The sequence below is a fragment of the Ovis aries genome, chromosome 19, assembly GCF_016772045.2.
Source record: "Ovis aries strain OAR_USU_Benz2616 breed Rambouillet chromosome 19, ARS-UI_Ramb_v3.0, whole genome shotgun sequence".
NCBI lineage: Eukaryota > Metazoa > Chordata > Mammalia > Artiodactyla > Bovidae > Ovis > Ovis aries.
Window position 1 is genome coordinate 16,412,440 of NC_056072.1, and position 22,531 is coordinate 16,434,970.

The window sequence follows — 22,531 nt, forward strand, 5'->3', positions numbered from 1 at the left end:
ATGCTAGTTCTGTCACTGAAGTATAAATGCCTTAATATTGGGATTTTGTTTTCTGATACTTAGCAGCATTGCAGTGGTGTGTTGATTATAGTAAGTGTTATGAATTCAACCCCGAAGTTCTTTGAGGGCTGGTTCCTTTTTAGACTGAAAGAACCAAGAGTGAAAACTGGAAGGGGCCTGACTTAAAAGTCTGAAGGCCTTAAGAGTCAGATTCTGCCACTTTTCCCTGGACAAATGGTTTTATTTCTTAGAGCCTTGATTTCTTCATTTGTTAAACAGAATGAAGAATATCTACCTCCCGAAGTTTTTATGGGGTAATGAATATGAAGATGCTTTATGTCCATACTGAAGAAAAATTACCCCCATTATGTGAAAATCACATGTACTTTAATAATGGAGAGATCTGGCATTTACCTCTTAATCAGTTTAACAAAATGTAACATTGCTGAGACAACTCACATATGCCTCCCTCCACATGTAATGTGATAAGCCAAAAGTATAACCTGAATTTATCAAGCTTCTTAGACCTGATTGCTAGTTTACAGGAAATACAGGAGGCAAAGGAACAAGATAAAAGACATCATAAGAAACAAGTTCAGAATGTGGCATATTTAGGAAAACTGCACTGCAGGAATCCCCTGGCGGCCCAGTGGTGAGTCCTCCGCTCTCACTGCGGAGGGCAAACATTCGATCCTTAATTCAGTTGGGGAACTAAGATACTACAAGCTGGGCGTTGCAGCCAAAAAAAAAAACAACACTGCACTGGATTCTTCAAAGATGATGAAAAAGAGAAGGGGGTGATAATAATTGTTGATGCTGGGTGAGTATTGAGAGTTTATTGTACTACTTTTGTATATGTATGAAATTTTCCATAATGAAAGATAAAAGTGGAGGGGAGGGGGGCTTAAAAGATATTAAAGAGTGAGAATGAAAAGGCATTACACACTGGGGGAAAATTTTGCAAATCATATATCCAACACAGAATTTGTATCTAGGCTAGATAATTCTCAAAAACTCAGCAATAATAAATAGATCCAATTAGAATATGGGCAAAGGACATGAACAGGTATTTTACCAAAGTATAGATTGACAAGTGAAAAGATATTCAACATCATTAGCCACTGGGAATTGCAAGATATAAATCTGTACAGCTATCAGAAGAGCTTTAAAATATTTTAACGCCAAATGCTGGCAAGGATGCAAAGGAACTGAATCTATTTACATTGCTGGGAATGAGAAATAGAACAGCCACCATGGGGAATAATTTGGCAGTTTCTTATATGCATTTACCATATGACCCAGTATTTGCACTCTGAGCATTCATGTCAAAAAAATGAAAACTCCTGTTACACACACACACACAAGCCTGTATGTGATTGTTAAAAGCAGTTTTACTAGTAATAGTATTTTGTAATAACCCATCAAATATCCTTCAACAGGTGGTTAAAAAAACTGCAATATATCTATACCATGGAATACTTATTACTCTGCAGTAAAATTGAATGACCTATTTTTATCTGCAGTGACTCAAGTATATTCCAAGAGAATTATGCTGAGTGAAAAAATCCAATCTCAAAAAGTTGTATACTGTCTGGTCACATTTACATAATACTCTAAAATAAGAAGTATAGGGATAAAAAACCAGATTAGTGGTTGCCAGAGGTTGGGGATGGAGGGACAGAGCAGCAGAAGAGGGAGAGGTTGCACTTAAGAGAGGTCTTGGTGTTCGGAGCATTGTGTATCTGAATTGTGATGGTGGTTCCACAAATCCACACGTGATAAAATGACAAGTACACACACACATTGTACCAGTGTCAGTTTCCTGATTTTTATCTTAAATTATAATTATGCAAGATGTACCCATTGGTGGAAACTAGTTGAAGGTTATTATCTTTACAACTCCTGTGAATCAGTAAATTCATACTAAAAAGCAAATCTAAACAGCCATACCAAATAGAGTGTGTGAAACTGACTTGGAAAAACAGTGAAGTCTATATTTTAGGACAGTTGGAAATTTGAAAATGATAATAGATGATATTAGGGAATTTTTGTTAATTTTCCTACCTGTAATGATGGTATTGTTAGTGTCAAGATTCTTATTATTATTAAAAGATACATATAGAAGTATTTGAAATGAGTATTTTGATGATTACAACTTTAAAAATGTTTTTCAGTATGTATAGAGAGATACGGCAAACGTTGTTTAGTTGCTCAGTAATGTCTGATTCTTGTGACTTCATGGGCTATAGAAGCCCCCCTGGATCCTTTGTCCGTGGAATTCTCCAGGCAAGAATACTAGAGCGGGTTCCCATTTCCTTCTCCAGGGGATATTTTGGATTCAGAGATCTAATCCTTTCGCCTGTAGTGGCAGGCAGCTTCTTTACCACTAAGCCTCCAGGAAAGCCCAATGCAAAGAGAGTGAAGTGTTAGTTGTAGAGTACAGTCATTCACTGTACCATTCTCTGTACGTTTGATATTTCCAAAATAAAACATTTGGGTCAAAATGATCAGGGCCTTCTACAGATGGATACTCTGTAGCTTCAGGCTCCCGGCTTCGCGCCTCACTTCAGTGCTCTTGCCAGGCATAGGAATGCCCATTGCCCTGAGGTTCAGGGTCCCCAATCCACCTGCACTCTTCCTCTGAGCTTGTTCTTCCATCCCTAATCTGTAGCGAAATTGGACACCCAACGAGAAGACAGTACCTCCGAGATTCCTAGAGAGGCTGGTCTGGCGACTTGGGGAGCCGGAAGCCCATCCCCAGGCACTTCCTGTCCGGTCATTGTTCTCGTGCCGGTAGGCGCCGGGGTCCAGGCCACCCGCCTTCTGCTCTAGAGCTCCCGAGCTCCGGCCGTGCTTCTGCTCCGCGCACGGTGAGCGGGGGTGGCGTGGCCTGGGCGCGAACGTCGGGGGCGCGGGAGGGTCCATTCCAGGGGTATGTCTGCCTCGTCCTCCCTTCAGGGATCCCAGCACTGTCTGTCTGTCCCGGGGCGGCTCCGCGCCCCACCACTTCGGAAATCCGCTGTTGCCTACCTACCGGGGGCCTAGCCCCGGGGTAGGTTGGACACTAACCGCCCCAGGGGCCCGGATTATCCCAGAAACTGGGCTGTGTGGCGTCTGGAGGTGGAGGAGATGGGTTGCCACGATTGGAAATAGGGAAAGGACGTTGAAAGGAAGCCCATAATAGGAGACTGTGCTGTCTAGGGCTGGGGGCCAGTTAGAGTATCAGCAGTCTGATGACAATACCTATAGTAGGCAATCTTGTGTATACACGGGTGAAACTAGTATTAAGGACCTTCCTCCCTGATAAAATTCAACTAGTCATGGAAAGAAGAATTCTCCAGAATTAAGATTTGTTGCAGTACTAAAATATTGCACTACTCAAGAGATGCAGTGTGTGGAATAAGTTGCCAGTAAGTTAATGCAGAATAAAGTATATGATCACTTCAATAATAGCAAAAGAGAACTTAATAAAATTTAGCACTTTTCCCCTAATAAGACGTCTAAAGGGAAATAGGAAAATTTCAGTTTCTCCATAATCAGCTATAATGGTAGATTATTTTACTCACAGGTTAAGAACAAAATAATCTGTTGGCTTGCCTGTGATACTGGGGAACTGTTAGTTCATGGTGATATGATTTATTTCAGTCCTTTTAGAAAGCAGTTTGACAATATATGTCACCTATAAAATCCTTTGGTTAGTAATCCGTCTAGTCTAAAGGAATAATTCAGCAGCAGAAAAAACTATTTGCATGAAAAGACTCTTAAGAATTATGTTAAGAAAATAAACTGGAAATAAAGTTCTTTTACTAAAGCAGTGATTAATAAATAGGGGCTGGTTTAGTAAATTATAATATTATGGTGGTGGTGGTTTAGTCGCTAAGTCATGTCCAACTCTTTGCGACCCCGTGGACTGTAGCCCACCAGGCTCCTCTGTCCATGGGATTTTCCAGGCAGGAATACTGGAGTGGATTGCCATTTCCTTCTCCAGCGAATCTTCCCAACCCAGGAATCGAACCCAGGTCTCCTGCATTGCAGGCAGATTCTTTACCAACTGAGCTATGAGGGAAGTCCTATAATATTACAGGTATTATATAATATATAATATTTATATTGTAGTTAAATTATGTATATTATATAATGTTTAGAGTATCATGCCAGAAGGAGATGGCATTGTATGTACTTAACATTGAAACATCTACCATCTTAAGAGTGCTGCTTTGTTTCACAGAAAAGTTGAAAGAAATAGAAAAATGTAAAAATCAAAGGAAGAGGACCTTAAAACCACCTGTGATTACATCACCCAGAGATAACCTCTCCAAACATGTTGGTGTCTAGTGCTATGTTGCTTCAATCATGTCCAACTCTTTATGACCCCATGGACTGTAGCCCACCAGGCTCCTCTGTCCATGGGATTCTCCAGGCAAGAATACTGGAGTGGATTGTCGTGCCCTTCTCCATTGGATCTTCCTGACCCAGGGATTGAACCTGCATCTTTTATGCCTCCTGCATTTCCAGGCGGGTTCTTTACCACTAGTGCTACCTAGGAAGCACAGTTGCTGTCTAGACTGCCAGTCTTTTTCTTGAGAGTCTTTTGTTCATACTGTAGTTCTTGGTGCTTAAAACAAACAAAACAAAAAACTTGGCATTGTAATGACTCTTCTTTAAAAAAAAAAAAGCATGGTGATAATTGTGAAAATATGCATCCCCTAAATTAAAAAGTTCAAGTCATAATTGTCAGTATGGTTGGAGGTTTTCCCTCAAAATAAGTATCTTAAATTCTTCATTATACAGTGATTATCTCTCTGGAGATGAGCTAGGGGTAATTTTTTAAAATCATTTTCTGTATTTTTTAAGTTTTTACAATTAACTGTATAATCGGGGAAATCAATAAACATTACATAAATGTGTTTATAATTCGATCATTATGGGAATAAATTGCTTATTTACAGTCCAGCTCCTTCCCTCCTGTTGAGGAGTAGAGCAGGCCCTGTGCTGCAGTGGCTGCTGCCTGGACACTGGTAACCTGTGGTCTTAGTGGCATCCAGGCAGACCTCTGCTCTCCTAACAGTGTTTTCTGATTTCCCAGTAGAAACTACTCATCATGTCCCTGGGAGGAAACTCAGGAAGAAGCTTTTGAAACTTAAAGATTAGATGGGGCTTGACTTCTGCTGGGCAACCCCCAGCCATAGGAATTCTGCTGAGCAGAGACGATGACTGCAGAATTGAGAGAAGCTGTGGCCCTGGCCCACTGGGGCCCAGTGACAGTGAAAAAAGAGGAAGAAGAGGAGGAAGGCTTTGTGGGTCAGGTATCCAGCCAACAAATACGCTCTGAAAACATCAAAGTCTGGGCCCCTGGGGAAGATCCCCAGACATGCCTCCCTGTGTCAGAACAGGAGGAAAAGGTAAGCAGTGGTCGGGGAGAAGGGAGGGAGGATTGCACATGATTTCAGGAGGGACCCTGTCCCTCTGCTTCCACACCTAGAGTCTTGTTTCCTGGTGAGGGCTCTTTAGTCTTTTGCAATTTAATTGAAACATACTATTATATTGATGTTGACATTCAGTACTTTCTATAAAGCAGTGCTTCTCAAACTGTGCTACAGTTTGCAATTACCTGGGGAGCTTTTTTGAAATCATGATATCTATGTCATATCTCATGTAAGTTAAATCAGAATCTCTGGGGAGGTGGGCCCCAGATCTCTGATTGAAAAACAAAAAGCTCTTCCGGTGCATCCAGCCATGATTTGATAACTCTTACTTGTACTTCTCAAACTAATATGCCTAAGAATCACCAAGGGTTGGGGTCAGGGGATGAGGTCTTGTCAAAATGCAGATTCTGATTCAGGAGATCTGGGCTATTGGTCAGAGACACTGCAGTTCTCACACACTCCCAGTGATGGTGGTTCGGCTTGTCCACAGACCACGATTTGACTCGTGAGGCTGTAAGTTTTCAAACCTACACCTCACCATGACTAGCCCTATGAGGGCAGAGGTACCCCAAAGCCTCTCTGTAATAACGTGACCAGAACCTTGCTTCTTTGATCTTTAGGTCTTAGGAAGATCTACTCTGAAAAATCTCCCCATGTGCTTTCTTGTCTTGTCATGCGCTCACTGACAAGTTAGCTCTGGGCAGTGAGATGAAATCAAAGTGATAGGGGAAAAGATAGCAGGCTTGCTTCTCTGCCTAACTCACCTTAGGGATTAGGGAAGACTCTCTAGCTTCCTTTTCCCTTTTTTAAAAAATAGTTGGTGTTTTTCTTTCTTTCTTTTTTTTTTATGGCCTTGAAGAATAGGTGCTTATGTTCTCATCCTCAAAGTTATGATCATACCATCTTCTACCGACAGTCTCCTCATAAACCCACCTGTGCCTGCTTGTTTCTAGGGTCAGAACATGTTCTGGGACGTGGCTGTAGTCCTGAAACCAACACAAGAGGCACCTGCTGCTTCAGCCCCAGGCAGCTCTTCATTACCAGGGACTCTGGCCAAGAGTGAGCTCCTGGACACTCATGGGAACATGGCCTGTCTAGGTGAGGTCAATTCTCTGATTCGGAATCTGATTGTTGAGGTTTCTCAAAGTCTTTTCAGAGGCTGCTGGTCTGGTCTCCTGGCCTGAGCAACAGAGAGCACTGAAGGGGTTGAAGGGCAGAGGGATGCTGAAAGATGCCTATGCATTTATCATAGGAAATGGCTTGTTTTGCACACAGTTTCAAGACACCACACCAGGCAAACACAGGTAAACTCCAAATCTAGCTTTTTTTTAAAAAAAATAATCTTACATATTTATTTATTTTTGGCTGTGCTGGGTCTTCTTTGCTGCAAATGCAGTGGCTTCTCTGTTGCAGATCACAGACTCTAGGGAGCGTGGTCTTTGATAGTTGTGGTTCCTGGGCTCTAGAGCACTGACTCAGTAGTTGTGGCACACAGGCTTAATTGGTCCTCAGCAAATGGGATCTTCCCGGATCAGGGGATCAAACCTGTGTCAGCTACTTGGCAGGCAGATTCTTTACCACTGAGCCACCAGGGAAGTTCTCCAAATTTAACTTTTGACCACACTTATTGTTCAGCAAGTTTCATATCTATGCACACATGTAGACACATGTCCTCTCCCTATGCTTCGTGTTTGTTGTAGCTTGAGCCTACAAGAGAAGTCTACAAGAGAAGCTAAGACAAGAAGGGTCACCTTTTGTGGTGATTTTTCGAGGTGTTCCGTTTTCATAGGTCTTTGGGGACTTTCTAGAGGATTTTGAACACTTGGCCATGATGATGTCCAAAGTCAGTCATGATGGCTGACTTACCACCTGGTTCAGGCTGGGACTCAGGATATGCATGGCTAGCAGTGGTGGAAGCTTGTGAAGTAGAGACATATAACTGGGTCAAGTGTGTGGTCACCATAAGTCCTGTGCTGTGGAAGCAGTCCCTGCATGCCTGCCAAGGTCCCTCTGGCACTGTCATGCTATGAGTCTTGCTTGGCCAGGGCTGTGCTTGAATATTCTGAACCCTCTCTTCTCCCTAGCCAGTTCCTCAAGCATTTGCAAACCAAGTCCCTTTCTTAAACCTGTGTTGTGGGGAAGGTTAGGACGGCCACCTTTTATATTCCTGTGTCTTCTTTAATTCCCCAAACTCTCAGTAACTTCTGTTTCCCATCTTTGCTTTCTGTTCCAGTCCTTCTGGCACAGTCCCCTTATATCAATTCTTTTCTGTTTCCCTGCTTTATCAGACATTCATGGTCTGAACTCCCAACAGCTGCACCCATCCACTAGGAATGGCCACTGTTTTCTATCTTTTTTTTTGGCTGTGCTGGGTCTTTGTTGTAGCAAGTGGGCTGTGGGCTTTCACTAGTTGTGGTGCACCAGCTTCTCACTGTGGTGCAGGGGCTTTTCTTGTTGCAGAGTATGGGCTCAGTGGTTGCCTCGAGGGCTTCTCTACTTGCAGCATTCAGGCTCTCTAGTTGTGGTGTGCAGTCTTAATTGCCCTGTGGCATGTGGGATCTTAGTTCCCCATTGAACTTATGTCCTTTGCATTGGAAGACTGATTCTTAACCACTGGACCACCAGGGAGAACCAGACAACTGTTTTCTTTCCCTGCTTTTCCCAGCCAGGACTCACCTTTCTGCCAGCAATTTCTGTCATTACAGGTAATGGCGAGAACACTGACTTATAGCAATTGAGAAGGGAACCCCAGTGTAGTTGCTGCCGTGTCTCTGAGAACTCTTTGACCTTGAGCAAGTCCATTCTTTTTCTGAACCTCCATTCTCTGTTCTGTGAACTGGGGTCTGTTCATTCAGTAAATACAAGATTTGTTGAGGACCTGCTTCGTGTGTGCCCAGCTGTGTAACAGGTGCTAGACATATAGCAGTGAGTGAAAACAGCCTTGCACTTTTTTTAGCTCCCATACAAATGAAGGGAAGTACTTTCATCTTGATAATAAAATTGTATAGTATACATGAAAGTACTTTGGAAATTTTGATGTGAATGTCTGAGAGTTTTATTTAAAGTTTGGTATATACTCATTAATATTGAATTTATTAAGGTTTATACATTAAAATAAAAAAAAATTTTTTTAATTTTTTAGCCATACCACACAGCATGTGGGATCTTAGTTCCCTGACCAGGGATCAAACCCTCGCACCCTGCATTGGAAATGCAGAGTGTTAACCCCTGGACTGCCAGGGAAGTACTTAAAGTTTATATATTTAAAACAAGTTTTTAAACTTTTCTTGTTTTTATTTCCTTTGTACATCTGGAAAAATTCAGAAGATGGGGCTTCCATGGTGGCTCATTGGTAAAGAATCCGCCTGCCAATGCAGGAGACACAAGTTCGATCTCTGATCCAGAAAGATCTCATATGCCACGGAGCAACTAGGACCATATGCACCATAACTATTGAGCCTGTGCTCTAGATCCCGGGAGCTGCAGCTGCTGAGCCTGTGCACCCTAGAGCCCATGTTCTGAAATAAAACAAGCCATGGCAGTGAGAAACCTGAGCATCACAACTGGAGAGTAGCCCCCACTCGCCACAACCAGAGAAAAGCCCAAACAGGAACGAAGACCCAGCACAGCCAAAAATAAATTTAAAAAAATATTAAAAAAAATTTTTTTTTAAAGCAGGGGGGGAATTTCCTGGTGGTCCAGTGGTTAGAACTCCCCACTTCCACTGCTGAAGGCCCAGGTTCAATCACTGGTCAGGGAACTAAGATCCCAAAAGCCATGTGATGTGGCCAAAAAATCAGGAAAGGAAGAGTGAAGAGGTAGCAGGGGAAAGAGGTAACAAGGAGAAAAGTAAGATAAGGAAGAAGAAAAGAAGATATAAGAGCAATTTTAAACTACAGGGAGAAAAATGGAGTAGAGTTTTTAAAAAGTCAGAACAGTAGAAATAGATATAACCAAAAAAAGATTAGCTTTTCAGGGTTTTCTGTTGTTGTCAAAGTCAGGGCTTTGTTGTATCCAGAGCTCAGCCATTCTCTTTCTCTGACACTGCCCTTCCTGAGTGACGGCTGGAGTTTCATTACCATGGTTGCATTACCATGGTCTTAGCCAGAAACCAAACTGGACTGTCCCCTTACCCAGTATTGCTCTGTGCCTTAAACATCCCCATGCCACCCACTCCCTTCTTGGTTGGAGAGGGCCCTGGTCTGTGCCAGTAGGGTGTCTGGATGCTCGATTCCCCTGTGCAGTTGCTCATGACCTGCAGCTCACAGCTGAATTCAACATACTTCCCCATCTTTATGGATTGACCATCCTATTCTTTTTCTAGGTCATAAAAATCTGAAACTTACATTTCTGTTTTTGTTTGTTTGTTTGTTTCAGGTGCTGAAACCAAAAATCCACAGTTATTGGTTCCAAAAATTGAAATATGTGATGAAGCAGAAAAACCCTTCATCATTTCAGGAAGAATCCAGAAAGTTGACCCGCAAGGACCCAAGTTAGGAGAAGCCTGTGAAAATAGGAACATGTTAAAGAGGCAAAGAATAAAGAGGGAGCAGAAAGATTTTGGACAGGTGACAGTGAAGGACTGTCACCTCCCTGAAAACCTCAAAGAAGAGGAAGACCAGAAGTGTCCCAAATCTGAGGAGCGATACACCCTCAGTTCTGGCTCTGTTAAAAATCAGAAAAGCCAGCCTGGGCAGAAACCTTTTACATGTGGTGTGTGTGGGAAAGGCTTTAGCCAGAGTGCAAACCTTGTGGTGCATCAGCGAATCCACACTGGGGAGAAACCCTTTGAATGTCACCAGTGTGGGAAGGCCTTCATTCAGAGTGCAAACCTTGTTGTGCATCAGCGAATCCACACTGGACAGAAACCCTATGTTTGTTCAAAGTGTGGGAAAGCCTTCACCCAGAGTTCAAACCTGACTGTACATCAGAAAATCCACTCCTTAGAGAAAACCTTTAAGTGCAACGAATGTGAGAAAGCCTTCAGTTATAGCTCACAGCTTGCCCGGCACCAGAAAGTCCACATCACAGAAAAATGCTATGAATGTAACGAGTGTGGGAAAACATTTACTCGGAGCTCCAACCTGATTGTTCACCAGAGAATCCACACCGGGGAGAAGCCGTTTGCCTGTAATGACTGTGGCAAAGCCTTCACCCAGAGCGCCAATCTTATCGTGCATCAGCGAAGCCATACTGGGGAGAAGCCATATGAGTGCAAAGAGTGTGGAAAAGCCTTCAGTTGTTTTTCACACCTCATCGTGCACCAGAGAATTCACACCGCAGAGAAACCTTATGACTGCAGCGAGTGTGGAAAGGCCTTCAGTCAGCTCTCATGCCTTATTGTGCACCAGAGAATTCATAGCGGGGACCTTCCGTACGTGTGCAATGAGTGTGGGAAGGCCTTCACGTGCAGCTCGTACCTGCTTATTCATCAGAGGATCCATAATGGGGAGAAGCCATACACATGCAATGAGTGTGGCAAGTCATTCCGGCAGAGGTCGAGCCTCACGGTGCACCAGAGAACCCACACGGGGGAGAAGCCCTATGAGTGTGCCAAGTGCGGTGCAGCCTTCATCTCCAACTCACACCTCATGCGCCACCACAGAACCCACCTCGTGGAGAGCACATAGAGTACAAGGGAGACCTCCAGGTGCCGATCCAAACCTCCCGCTCCCCAAGTTTGATAGACACCTCTTGGCTATTTCCTCCTCGGTGAAAATGAAGCCTGCTCTGTCCTACAAAGTTATGGTTTTGGACTTGCCTGGTGGTCCAGGGGGTAAGACTCAGCTTCCAATGCAGGGAGCATGGGTTTGATCCCTGGTCAGGGAATTTCCATATGCTCTGCAGCCAAAAACAAAGAAAAAAAGCAACAGTTTTCAGGAGTGCAGCACAAAACACAATGCAGACATTTCAGAGGCTAGTTTAAAGAAAATGAAAATGAAGGCCTCAAGGCAAGGATTTTGTTTTTAACAGTACTCCAAGTGATCATATTGTGTGAAATGGGATGTGGCCTTCTTAGAAACGGGTCATTCAGAGCTCCGTGATAAAGATCCTTCTGGGGAAAAGGATTTTTCACTTAATTTTGTTTTTGAAAACTCTGGTAATTTTCCAGGGCAACATGCAGGTTACTGGTGTGTCTGACTGATGGGATTCGGGAGCTTTGAACCTTGTGTTCTAGTATTTTGGGTTTAAGCAGTGACTTATGAAGGAAACCACTTGGGGTAGCAATTCACCAACAACTCTCACCTGTGAACATGCTAAAATTTCCATTCCCTGGGTAGTTTTTTTTGAAAATTAAACAAAAAACTGTCTGCCACTCCTTAAATGCATGGAAATAGGAACCGGTTGTTTCCCTCGTGGTCTGCACCTCATCACAGCTGGAATGGTAAAGCTCTGGAGACTGCTAATGAGTCTTTTCTGATCACTTCCCAGCCTGCATGGCAGTCACTTGAGGACGGATGCAGACTGCACAGCAGAGCCACCGAGACTGCTGGGCTGTGTTCCTTTGAGAAGATCAACAAGTCTTCTAATAACAACCGTGGTTTCCACTGCATTCCATTTGAGTGAGACGCTGCTAACAGACCCCTTCCAAGATAGAGGAGTCACAGAATAAAGCTGGAGGCATGCCCACTTTGTCTGTTCTCATTCTGCCCAGGCCAGCCAGAGGGCTCAGTTTGGGCATCATTGTCACTTTCTGAATGATCTGGTCATTAGAAGAAATAATGGAGCCCTTGTAATTCTGAGAGGACCCAAGAGGAAAATGAACAGAGAGGGAGGGGGCAGAGTGGGATTCCTAAGGTCTTAATTTTTTTTTTTTTTTTTAAGAAATTCAGAGGTATTGGCATATGAAAACTTTTAGGAGGAGGAAGAAACTGGCTGAGGTAAGATAACTTTGTTACCATTTGAGCCTTTATTCCTGGAAAAACAATTTCTACAACTATGCAATAGGTGGAGTCATGTAATAATATTGCCTTGTGTTTATACTGAACCTGATTCCTTGTGTACCTTCTTGTGTAGAGTCATAATACCTGGCACTTACATCGTGTTCTCACAGAGATCATTACCTTAATCCCTGTTACACTGAAAGAGCTGTTTGTCCCCTTTACTGAGAGGGGTCATTTAGCCAAGACTAAGTAACAAGCCTGTGTTCAGACCCAGGTCCTAAATCCAGGTTCCCTTTGTTCTACCATGTTCATTCTGTCTTACACATGTAACCCCACCCGAATCTGTGGGAGAGTCTGAGAAAGGGGTAGATAGTCTCATAGCAGAGCTGACAGATTTGGGGATGTGCCTTAGAGTGACCAGCAAACAGCAAATTTAAGATAGGGTTTGAGTCTCTTCTCTTGATTTCTGGATCTATCTACATCCTACTCTCAGCATGCAAGCATTTACTGTAAATGCTATACCTGGTGAGAGCACTTGGGGGCAGCTCTTGTGCGTAAGTCCATGCATTTATTGTCTCATTTCTACAGGACTAAATATTAGTTACATATCGTTTTGTAGTTTACAGAGTACTCTGCCATACAAAAGGCATACACAAAAAGCTTATTAACTTCTTAACTTGTTTTCCCCTTTAACCACAGTCTTTCATCAAAGTATGTATGACTTCTCTTCCCAGTTTCACTCTGAATCATATAGACACAAAAAATCAATACAAGCCACAAGTAAGAACCAAAAGTGCTCCTGCCCTCATAGACCCTGATAGTGACTCTTTCTGTTCCCAGTCTGGAAGTGGAAAGACCCAAAAATAACACCACATGTCTCTGCTGAAATTAGGAACAAGTTAGGTATCTTCCTCCCTGAATGATCAAGAGGCTCAGAGAGGGCGAGCAGGTCTGAAGATTCAGGGTAAATCGGTGACACTAATACACCAAGAGGCCACAATTGTGCTTTGTGACCATTAAGATGGTTAAATGGAGCCTCGTGTTGTGTTTTTATCCTTGTAACTAACTGAACGCTGAGTCATGGCTGATTGTGATCTCCTCTATTCGTAGGGAGTTCAGAAGAGCACTGACCCAGTGTTTTAAAACAGGGGTTTTTTAACCTCATTTGCATGTTAGAATTATCTGAGACACTTGAAACTTTTTCTGTCTTAGGCCTCAGTATTTTTTAAAACTTTGGAAGGGTGTGAACCACTGCAGGCAAGTAAAACCTGCAGGTCACAGATGTGTGTGATCAGAGGTGGAGGGGAACTCTAGTATAAGGCAGTGTTCTGCTTCAGCAGAAAAGGACACTGACCACATCAGCTTCTGTGCCTCTGACGACCTTTGGCTGCTGAGACTCTGTCTGACCTGACTCACTGTATTTGTGTTTCAAGTGAATATACCAAACAATTTTATTTATATAAGCAAAACAAGCTCTATATAACATGCTTTTCTGTTCCCCATTCGACAAAGTGACACTTTACATTTTTGTTTGTATTTCATCTCCAAATCTGGGTTTCCACAAATACCCAGGTTTAGGACTCCTGATCCTACACAAGTCATGTGAGCCTCGTAGGTTGCTAAACAGACCAGATCCTTCCCCAGCTTATAACAACTTTCCCTTCCAATTCAATTCCAACCCTGAAAATAAATTACCACCTACTTTTTCCAGTAGGGTTTCTGGTAGGAGAAGAGTGGCTACCCTTTGTTATCAAACAACTTAGGTTGGTTAGGTTGTCCTTTTCCTTGGGGTCATCGCCCTGCTTTTTTATTCTCGTGCAAACTTAGATCCCCCACCAAGAATTGAATCCTCCCTGCAGTGGAAGCTCACAGTTTTAACCACTGCACCACCAGGGAAGTCCTTTCATCTCCCTTCTTCCTAGGCTGGTCTTGCCAGAAGTAGATGGGAACTCTGAAGCCCCATTTTTTAAGTTGCTAACTGTCAGTCTTTCAGCTCTCAGAGAGCTAGGCCTGATGATGAGCATTAAGGGTAGAATGCAGAAGTCTGTTTTTACCCTTAAGTGAGACAGCAAAGGGATGCAAAAGTGAATCCTGGGGGAGAGATTCCTCATCAGCATACATGCACATAAGCACAGCCCCCTCTCAAACACAATTGGCTGTGAATCCTCCAGGCTCAGGAAGCTAGCCCTTCCACCATGCTGTGGGTCCCCTCTCTCCTCTAGGTGGCTGTCCTCCCACTTCTGTCACTTTCCCACCTGTGTGCCTAACCTTTCTGGGGTCACGGTCCATTTGAGAATCTGGTGGAGGTTGTGGATCCTCTTTAGGAGAAACTCAGATTGCATGCTCAGTTTTGTGTTTATTTGTGGAGGCATATCAACTCCCTGAGGCCAATCCAAGAATCCTTTGGGGTCTCAAATCACACCTGGGGATTTACTATGTAATCACCCACACCTGCTACACAATGGTAACTTTATTTTTTTTGGCTGTGTGTGACTTAGTGGGGTCTTAGTTCCCTGACCAGGGATTGAACTCCAGCCCCTGCAGTGAAAGTGCTGAGTCCTAACCACTAGACTGCCAAAGAATTCCCAGTGACATTTTTCAAAATCAACATCAGACTACGGAATCTCTAGGGATGCTGCCCAGACACATAACCTTTTCAATCTTGCTCCTCCTGGATTCTCCCCCCGCCCCCGCCCCCCTCAGCAAATGGTGGCATCATCCAACACCCAGACCGGAAACCCAGGAGCTGTTTCTGGCTTCCAGTGTATCAGGCATTGATGACAAAAATAGTTGTTATGCACTCTCTTTGTGGCAGACATGGTGCTAGGTCCTGGGGTACCAAACCAAGCAAGGCTTGCATTTCCCCCTTTTCATGTCTCTCACTGGAAAGCTGGATCCCTTAACATGATTTATTTACCAAGCTCTTCATCATCTCTTTCCAGCCTATTGGTTTTGTTTCTCATGCACCTTTACTGCGGCCTGGAGGCAACTTGCTCTCGTGGTGCCTGTGATCTCTCATCACCACACCCCACAGCCCCCTTCTGCTTTGTGTAATATTTGGCTTCTTTTAATATGTGGCTCAGGCCCATCTCTGGGAAACCTTAGACCTCCCCATGGCCAAGAAGTATATTTACAAGTATAGAAGAGCATGATACTTGTATCCAGAGTTTTACTTTGGGCTTTAAAGTGAAAAGCATCTGGATTCAAAATTGTGTGTATATAGTGCAACTCTCGTAAAATGTTGTTACATACACTGTATACTCTTTAAAAGTGTATAGTAAAATACATGAAGGAAATAAAAAAGTTATAAATGTTTAAGTGACTTTTTTGGAGCCATACAAATGGTAAATTCCAGAGCTTGGGCTCAAACCCAGGTTCTAGGGATAATGGAATTATAGGTGATTAAAATTTTTTAAAGTAATTTTCATATTTTTTATAAGGAACAAAAATTTTATAATCAGGAAAAATATTTATTATAATCACAAACTTAGTTTTATTGTATTAACTATAAATAGTATCTCTCATTCTCCACTTGGTAGAATGTGGGATGTAGAATTTTGGTAGAATGCGGGATGCTCTGTCTCCTCCCCTTGTCCACCTCTCTGCCTCTGAAAGTGTCAAGTCTGACAATTCTTAAATTCTGTTCTGTAACCATAGTCTTTTATGCTTTGTTTATTGATTTGTTCTGAAAGTTGAAATAAACAGCATGAATGTTACTATGACTGTATACATGTTCACTGCAGATGTAGTTTATTGTGATTCTGTTTCCTTTTTGGAGCAGCATTTTGTTTTTATTGAAGTTTCTAGTTGTCTTTTCCCCTTGTGCTGGTTGCTTTTAATGCCTCCTCCGTTACTCCCAAATTCTCCATCCAATTAGACGTTCTTTGAGTCCCCCTTTCTCCTGTATATATTCCTTCCAGAGACCTCCAGCCTCCTGTTTTAGTCTGTCCAGGATGTTTGTTTGTTTTTAATTTAAAAAAATTTTTTAGCCACACTACGCAGCCCGTGGGATCTTAGCTCCCTGACCAGGGATCAAACCCATCCTCCAAGCAGTGGAAATGCAGAGTCTTAACCACTGGACCACCAGGGAAGGCCCAGTCCTTGGTATTCTTTATGCCTACTGTCCTTTTGTTACGCTGGTACATAGCATCCTAAATTCCACATCTACCTTTTGTTTCCACTCTGGTTTCACTGCAGAGCATCAAGTCACTTACCAAAAAGAATGTGTGGAAGGCAAGAGTATGTTGGATGCCTATGTATGTAAAACAACTTTCTCTGCCCTCACACTTGCTTGGTAGTTTGACTGGCTGTGAAATTCTAGGTTGAAAATTTACCCCCAGAGCTTGTAGGCATTGCTTCACTGATGTATAGCGTCCGACATTGCTAATTAGATGCCTGATTGCAGGCTAATTCTTATTCTTTGACAATCAATAGAACTCACAGTTTTGTGATCTCTTTTCCCACCCCTTTCAAGCTCTTAAAGTCTCCTGTTTATCCTTGATATATTCCATTCCCTAATGGACTCAGTGAAATTTTTCAATCTAGCGACTCAAGTACTTCTAGGAAATTTTCTCATGTTATTTATGTGACAGTTTTCCCTTTCCATATATTTTTTTTCTATTTTCACTGTTTTTGCAATTCCTGTCAATCAAATATAACTTCTGGATTGATCCTCAACTACTTACTATATTACTTTCATTTCCTTGTCTTATATACCATTTTCTGGGAGAGTACCTTGATTATTTTTCAACCTTTCTAGTGAGTATTTTGGCAGTAATTAATTTGTAAGAGCCTTTTCTTGTTCTCACTTTGTTCCTTTTGTGTAGCATACTATTCTCATTTTACAGATGCCTCTTAAATCTGAGTATTCTAATTAGAAGGATTTTCCTTAAAGTCTCTTCTGTCACTGAATTGCCTCACCACCTTCATTCCCCTGCTCTGGGTCCTTTTTTTGTGGTTGTTTATCCTGTTGACTCTCTTTCGAGGATTCCCTCAAATATGTTGTGATTCTTACACACTCAGATATAAACGTACATATATTTGTGTGGTGTGGAGGCAGGTAGTGGGCTTGGCTCAGTAAAAGGCTTCCCTCTTGAGTGGTTGGTAGGAACAAGTTGTTTCCCTGAAGACTCTAAATGCCAGGATGCAAAGATCTTTTGGCAAAAAATCGTCTCATGTTTTTGTCTGGGGTTTGGATAATGTAAATGATTCTCTAGCGTGAGAGAGAAGGTGATCAAGTGTTACTACAGGTTTTCAGTTGATGCTCTTATTTTTTTACTCTTAACTGCACTGCATGCATGGATCTTCGTTCCCCCACCACGGAGTGAACCTAGCCCCCTGCAGTGGAGGCTTGGATTCTTAGACCCCTGATGCACTTATTTTTAGCCCTATTCCACCTTACCCTTCATTGCACGAGGGGTTTCCAAGTCCCAAGTCATCTGGAGTTTGGCAGGTAGATAGCTGCCTCCTTTTACTGCATTGCCCTCAACAAGTATTTCAAGTTGCCGCTCCCTCCATCTAATTTTATTGTGGATGAAGCCACTATTTCATCCATTCTCTATCCTGTAGAAATTTGTTTCCCTGTCCCATCATTGTTGTTCATATATTTTAAACCATTTAACTCATTATTATTTTATTGGAAGCTAAATGATTTAAAAAAGAATGTTGATAATCCTTTGATAGAGTAGTACCACTTTTAGAAAACTAAAACTAATTATTTTGACAATGGTTTATATACTTGTCAGTGTTAATATTTTACAAAAAATGAAAATAGTCCAACTGACTAACAATAGTAGAATGATTATATGTGATGGGATGTTCTGCAACCACTAAATATTATTTAAGGAATCTTTAGTGATACAATAAAATATTTGCAATAATATTAAATGAAACATGCAAAGTATAAAACTCAGTGGTGTATATAGATACTTCATTTTTCTTAAATGTATTAATACATGCCTAGAAAAGACTGGAAGAAAATAAATACCTGAGGTATTAACAGTGGTTAAATTTTCCTGCATTGTCTACATATTCTACAGTGAGCCTAAATTACTTTCATGATCAGAAGGGAAAAATTAAGAAAAAGATCTTGGCTTGTTTGGAGTGGTAAGATGTTCTTGTGGGGTGTGGAATGGGTAGTGGGGAACAGCAGAATAAGAGTCAGGGGAAACACAGTGGTCAGTTACCAAGGACCTAATGCCAGGCGAGGGGATTCAGCTGGAGAATATATGTAACCCCAGTGTTTGTGACATGCAGTTAAAGCTGTGGAGAGTGGAGGCTGGGCTGGTGAGGGGAGAAAGGACTCTGGAGACCATACAGACCACTTCTGTCAGAGTCCAGGAGAGACCCTGGAGTCTGACCCAGGCAGCTGCAGGGGCCAGAGGAGAAGAGACGGATGGAATGAGCAGGCCTTCGGGGCACAGAGGATCAATCCAGTCCTCCACACCCTGTGACACATGATCTCTGACCACTGAGGCCTAGCCGAGACCCGAGAGGTCCTGGTTTCTGTGTGCCTCTCTGGGGCTGCCCTGTGTCACCCTGGGTATGAGGAGGCAACCTAAGTCCTAGCCGGCTACTTGGCTACCCAGGTCCCCATGCTGGGCCAATAGCAAAGCTATAACTGCCCTGTTGGAGGGGTTTCCTATGTGCTAGGCACTCTGCTAAATGCCAGATGTTTTTTTTATCTCATTTAGACTTCACCCGAGGAGGGAAGTTCTCTTATCTACATTCTCTTTTTTTTTTTTTTTTGAAATGTTTTTATTGGAGCATGGTTGCTTTACAGTGTTGTGTTAGTTTCTACTGTACAGCAAAATGAATCAGGTATAGGTATACATATGCCCCCACTTTTGTGGATTATCTACATTTTCATAGTCAGCAGTCACAGTCAGGATTAAGATAACTGAGGCTAAAGACCATTATCCCCTCGCCTAAGCTATCTTCTCAGTGTGCCTCCAAGAACTCCTCTCCTCATCTAAAAGTGCTTTATTTAATTGGGAACAACAGTGCTTGCCTGTGGTAAGAAGTTCAGTGGTACAAGAGCAGACAACAAAGAAGTTGTGTTCCTCCCAGCCCAGAGTACCCAGTATGTGCATCACAGAGATAACTGTTGTCAATTTCTTGGGGATCCTCCCAGACATGCATTTATAGTCTTATATATTCCCCCCAACACACACAAACACACACACGAGCTTAGAATACTTTTTTTTTCTTCACTCAGTGTGTCTTGGAGATGGTTTGTTTGCCTGTAAGATCTATCTCATTCTTTTTCACTGCTGTGTGATATTCTGTTATATGGATGTACCATGATTCATGGAGCAAGTGCCCTACTGGTGGTCATGTAGGTTCTTTGCTATCTTTTGCTTTTACAAACAATGCCATGATGAATATCCTAGCATACTGTCCTTTACCAGTTTATCCTGCAGACAAAGTTGTATGCATACAATTTTGTCTGCAGGATAAATTGATAAAGGGCATGTGCGTTTGATATTTAGATAGAAACCTCTATAATACAATTGCTGTCTTTTCTGCTCTGATAAATGAAAAATGCTGTCATATTTTAGTTTGCATTCAGTTATGAGTGAACCTGAAAATCATATCTTGTGTTTAAAAGCCATGTGTATTTCTTTTTGTGTGTGAATTGCCTGTACATGTTCTTTAAGCGTGTTTTTGTTTTTTTTTTTTTCTGTTGGGTTGTTGATCCTCTTAAGAATTTATTTCTAAAGTGAACAGTGAAAGCAAAAGTCGCTCAGTCTTGTCCGACTCTTTGCGACCCCATAGACTATACAGTCCATGGAATTCTCCAGGCCAGAATACTGGAGGGGGTAGTCTTTCCCTTCTCCAGGGGATCTTCCCAACCCAGGGATCAAACCCAGGCCCCCTGCACTGTAGGCGGATTCTTTACCAGCTGAGCCACAAGGAAAGCCCTAAGAATTTATTCTACCAATTCTGTAGTAAAGAAATGACTCTTCTCATCTGCCATATGTGCTGCAAGTATTTCCCCCAGTTTACAGTCAGTCCCTTTACTGTGATCTTTGCTGTTTGGATATTTACCATTTATTGTCAGATCAAAGACTTGCCCTCTTCAAGATGATTCATTCTTCCATGATTTCACCTAGTCCTTTGAGACAGGTTCACTGGAAATCCATTTTATAGTAGGGAACGAGTTGGGTCTTGGCCCCACAGCCGGCCACTTTTCCCCGGTTTCCAGCAGGAGGAACCGAGCGAGAGAACTACAAAGATGGTGACCCGTCCTCGCTTCCTGGAGCTGCGGGGCAAGAACCTGCAGCCTGGCGCTTTCTCCCCGGCCGGTTCACTGAGCCGCGCTCGCACGGTGACTGAGGGTCCGGGATCTGGGTTGGACTGGCTGGCGCCTGGGAGACCCGGAGGTGAGGGTCCTGGGGAGGGGCAGTTGCACGGGGAAAAGGGAAGAGCGGGAAGGGGCTGGGTGAGTCAGGAGTGCAGAGGATGGAGGGGAAGGAGGGATCGGCAGTTTGGCCAAAGGAGGATCTGGCTATAGTCAGGCGCTGGGAGCGGGTTGGGAAGGAAAGCGGAGAAGAGGCTGCAGCCTGAGGTCAGCTACGGAGAGGAGGAGGCTGCCATCGGGGAGTGGGCGCTGTTCTGGGAGCTGGGGATGGGACCAGGGCAGGAAGGGAAAGACTAAGTATGAGGATGGGGAAGAGCAGAGAGAGGCGAAGGGGGTGGGGCAGCAGAAGGAATAGACAGGTTGGGAGGGTGAGGGGAATGGGTTGGAGAAGGAGGGGCTCGTACCAGCGCAAGGACAGACTCTGGGGCTCCGGTCCTGCCGAGCTGACTTCTCTAGCCTCGGGCCGCTGGAAACAAGTCAGACGTGCCACTGTGGACAAGGTTATTTTCCCGAAGTTCTTCAGAGTATGCTACTCTGGCCCTGCTGCTCACTTACCTCCAACCCAGGACAAATCCCTAACTTCTCTGAACGTAAATCCTCTCTTCCACTCAGGGTTAGGCGGTTGGGATGAAATGAGGCGATTGAAAGGGATTTGTAACCCTTTATTTAAAGGCTGCCTGGTTGCAGAAGCCTGCCATAGTCCTGTGGATTTGTTGTTTAGTTGCTCAGTGGTGTCCAACTCTTGGAACTCCTGGGCTGTAGCCTTCCAGGCTCCTCTATCCGTGGGATTTCCCAAGCAAGAATACTGGAGTGGGTTGCCATTTCCTTCTCCAGGGTATCTTCCGGACCCAGGAATCAAACGAGTCTCCTGTGTTTCCTGCATTGGCAGGTGGGTTCCTTACCACTGACCCACCAGGGAAGCCCATTCTTGTGTATAGGTGTGGATGAGAGAAACCAACCCTAACTTGACTGGGGAAACAGTTTTACTTTCACAGTTCAACATGGAGTACAGTGCCAGCTGACTGCCTCAAGCATAGACGTCAATGGCAGGAGCTGCTAAGCCACTGTTCTTTTTTGTCCCCTGGTGGTGGTGAGCCCTCAACTGGGCAGACTGGGGCCAGCAAAGCCCTTAGTCAGGCTCAGTCCTGCCTCTGGAGCTGGTCTGGATTTCCCATCACCGCTGCTGGGAGTTACACCAAATCTACTTGAAGCTTAAGAGTAAGAAGCAGAAAGGTCTTGGCTATTGAGAGGAAACAGGTCAGAGAGGGGAGATGTGAAGTTATAACTCAGTTCCCAAAAGTTAGAATCTGTTTAGATGAGAGTCCAAGGAACTATACTGAGGTAGGAGCCAGCATTTATGGGCTGTCCCCATTGCCTATAAGCCAAGGGAAGGGGAGAAGGTAGGGCCAGCATTGAAAAAAAAAAAAAAAAAAGCTATTTACTTACTTGGCTGCCACAGGTCTTAGCTGAGCCACAGGATCAGTTGCAGCATGTGGGATCTGGTTCCCTAACCAGGGATGGAACTTGGACCTCCTGCAATGGGAGGACGGAGTCTTAGCCACTGGACCAGTAGGAAAGTGCCAAGAGCTATTCTGCAGCGGATGCAATGTATTACTCTCTTGCTGAGATGGCCCGTTCTGACACCTACCTAGTACTTTTTCCAACCCTAACGCCCCCATCTACAGTTTTCCCGAGGCATGAGGTGGTCATTGTATTCCGAGCAAGGCAGTCTTTCATGGGGCATCAGGCATGCCACTGGGCTTGGAGGGAAACCGACGGGGATCGCCTTCTATGAGGCCGCTATCTAGAGGCTCCTCTTAATTCCTAGACCTCCGAGGGCTGCGCCGGACAAGAGCCGC

The 22,531-nt window shown here is 43.6% G+C and overlaps 1 protein-coding gene and 1 long non-coding RNA gene across 4 annotated transcripts; one reads left to right on the top strand and one right to left on the bottom strand.

The window, feature by feature from the left end:
• Positions 1-2,763: 2,763 nt before the first annotated feature.
• On the top strand, positions 2,764-16,026 carry ZNF35 (zinc finger protein 35). 3 transcript variants are annotated; one of them, XM_060402146.1, is made up of 4 exons: positions 2,764-2,870; positions 4,229-5,402; positions 6,380-6,524; positions 9,804-16,026. In XM_060402146.1, the coding sequence occupies exons 2-4, from the start codon at positions 5,211-5,213 to the stop codon at positions 11,054-11,056; spliced, it is 1,590 nt and encodes a 529-aa protein (XP_060258129.1). In that variant the 5' UTR covers positions 2,764-2,870; positions 4,229-5,210; the 3' UTR covers positions 11,057-16,026. The 3 variants fall into 3 exon arrangements, with proteins under 3 accessions (XP_060258129.1, XP_014957780.2, XP_042092486.1); XM_015102294.4 differs by having other exon boundaries at positions 5,087-5,402; XM_042236552.2 differs by having other exon boundaries at positions 5,090-5,402.
• Positions 12,859-22,529, bottom strand: LOC132658174 (uncharacterized). The gene is made up of 4 exons (XR_009597398.1): positions 22,321-22,529; positions 22,119-22,205; positions 21,077-21,161; positions 12,859-20,703 (listed from the first exon to the last, which is right to left on the bottom strand). It is a non-coding gene; the product is annotated as an uncharacterized LOC132658174 (long non-coding RNA).
• Between the last annotated feature and the right edge of the window lie 2 nt (positions 22,530-22,531).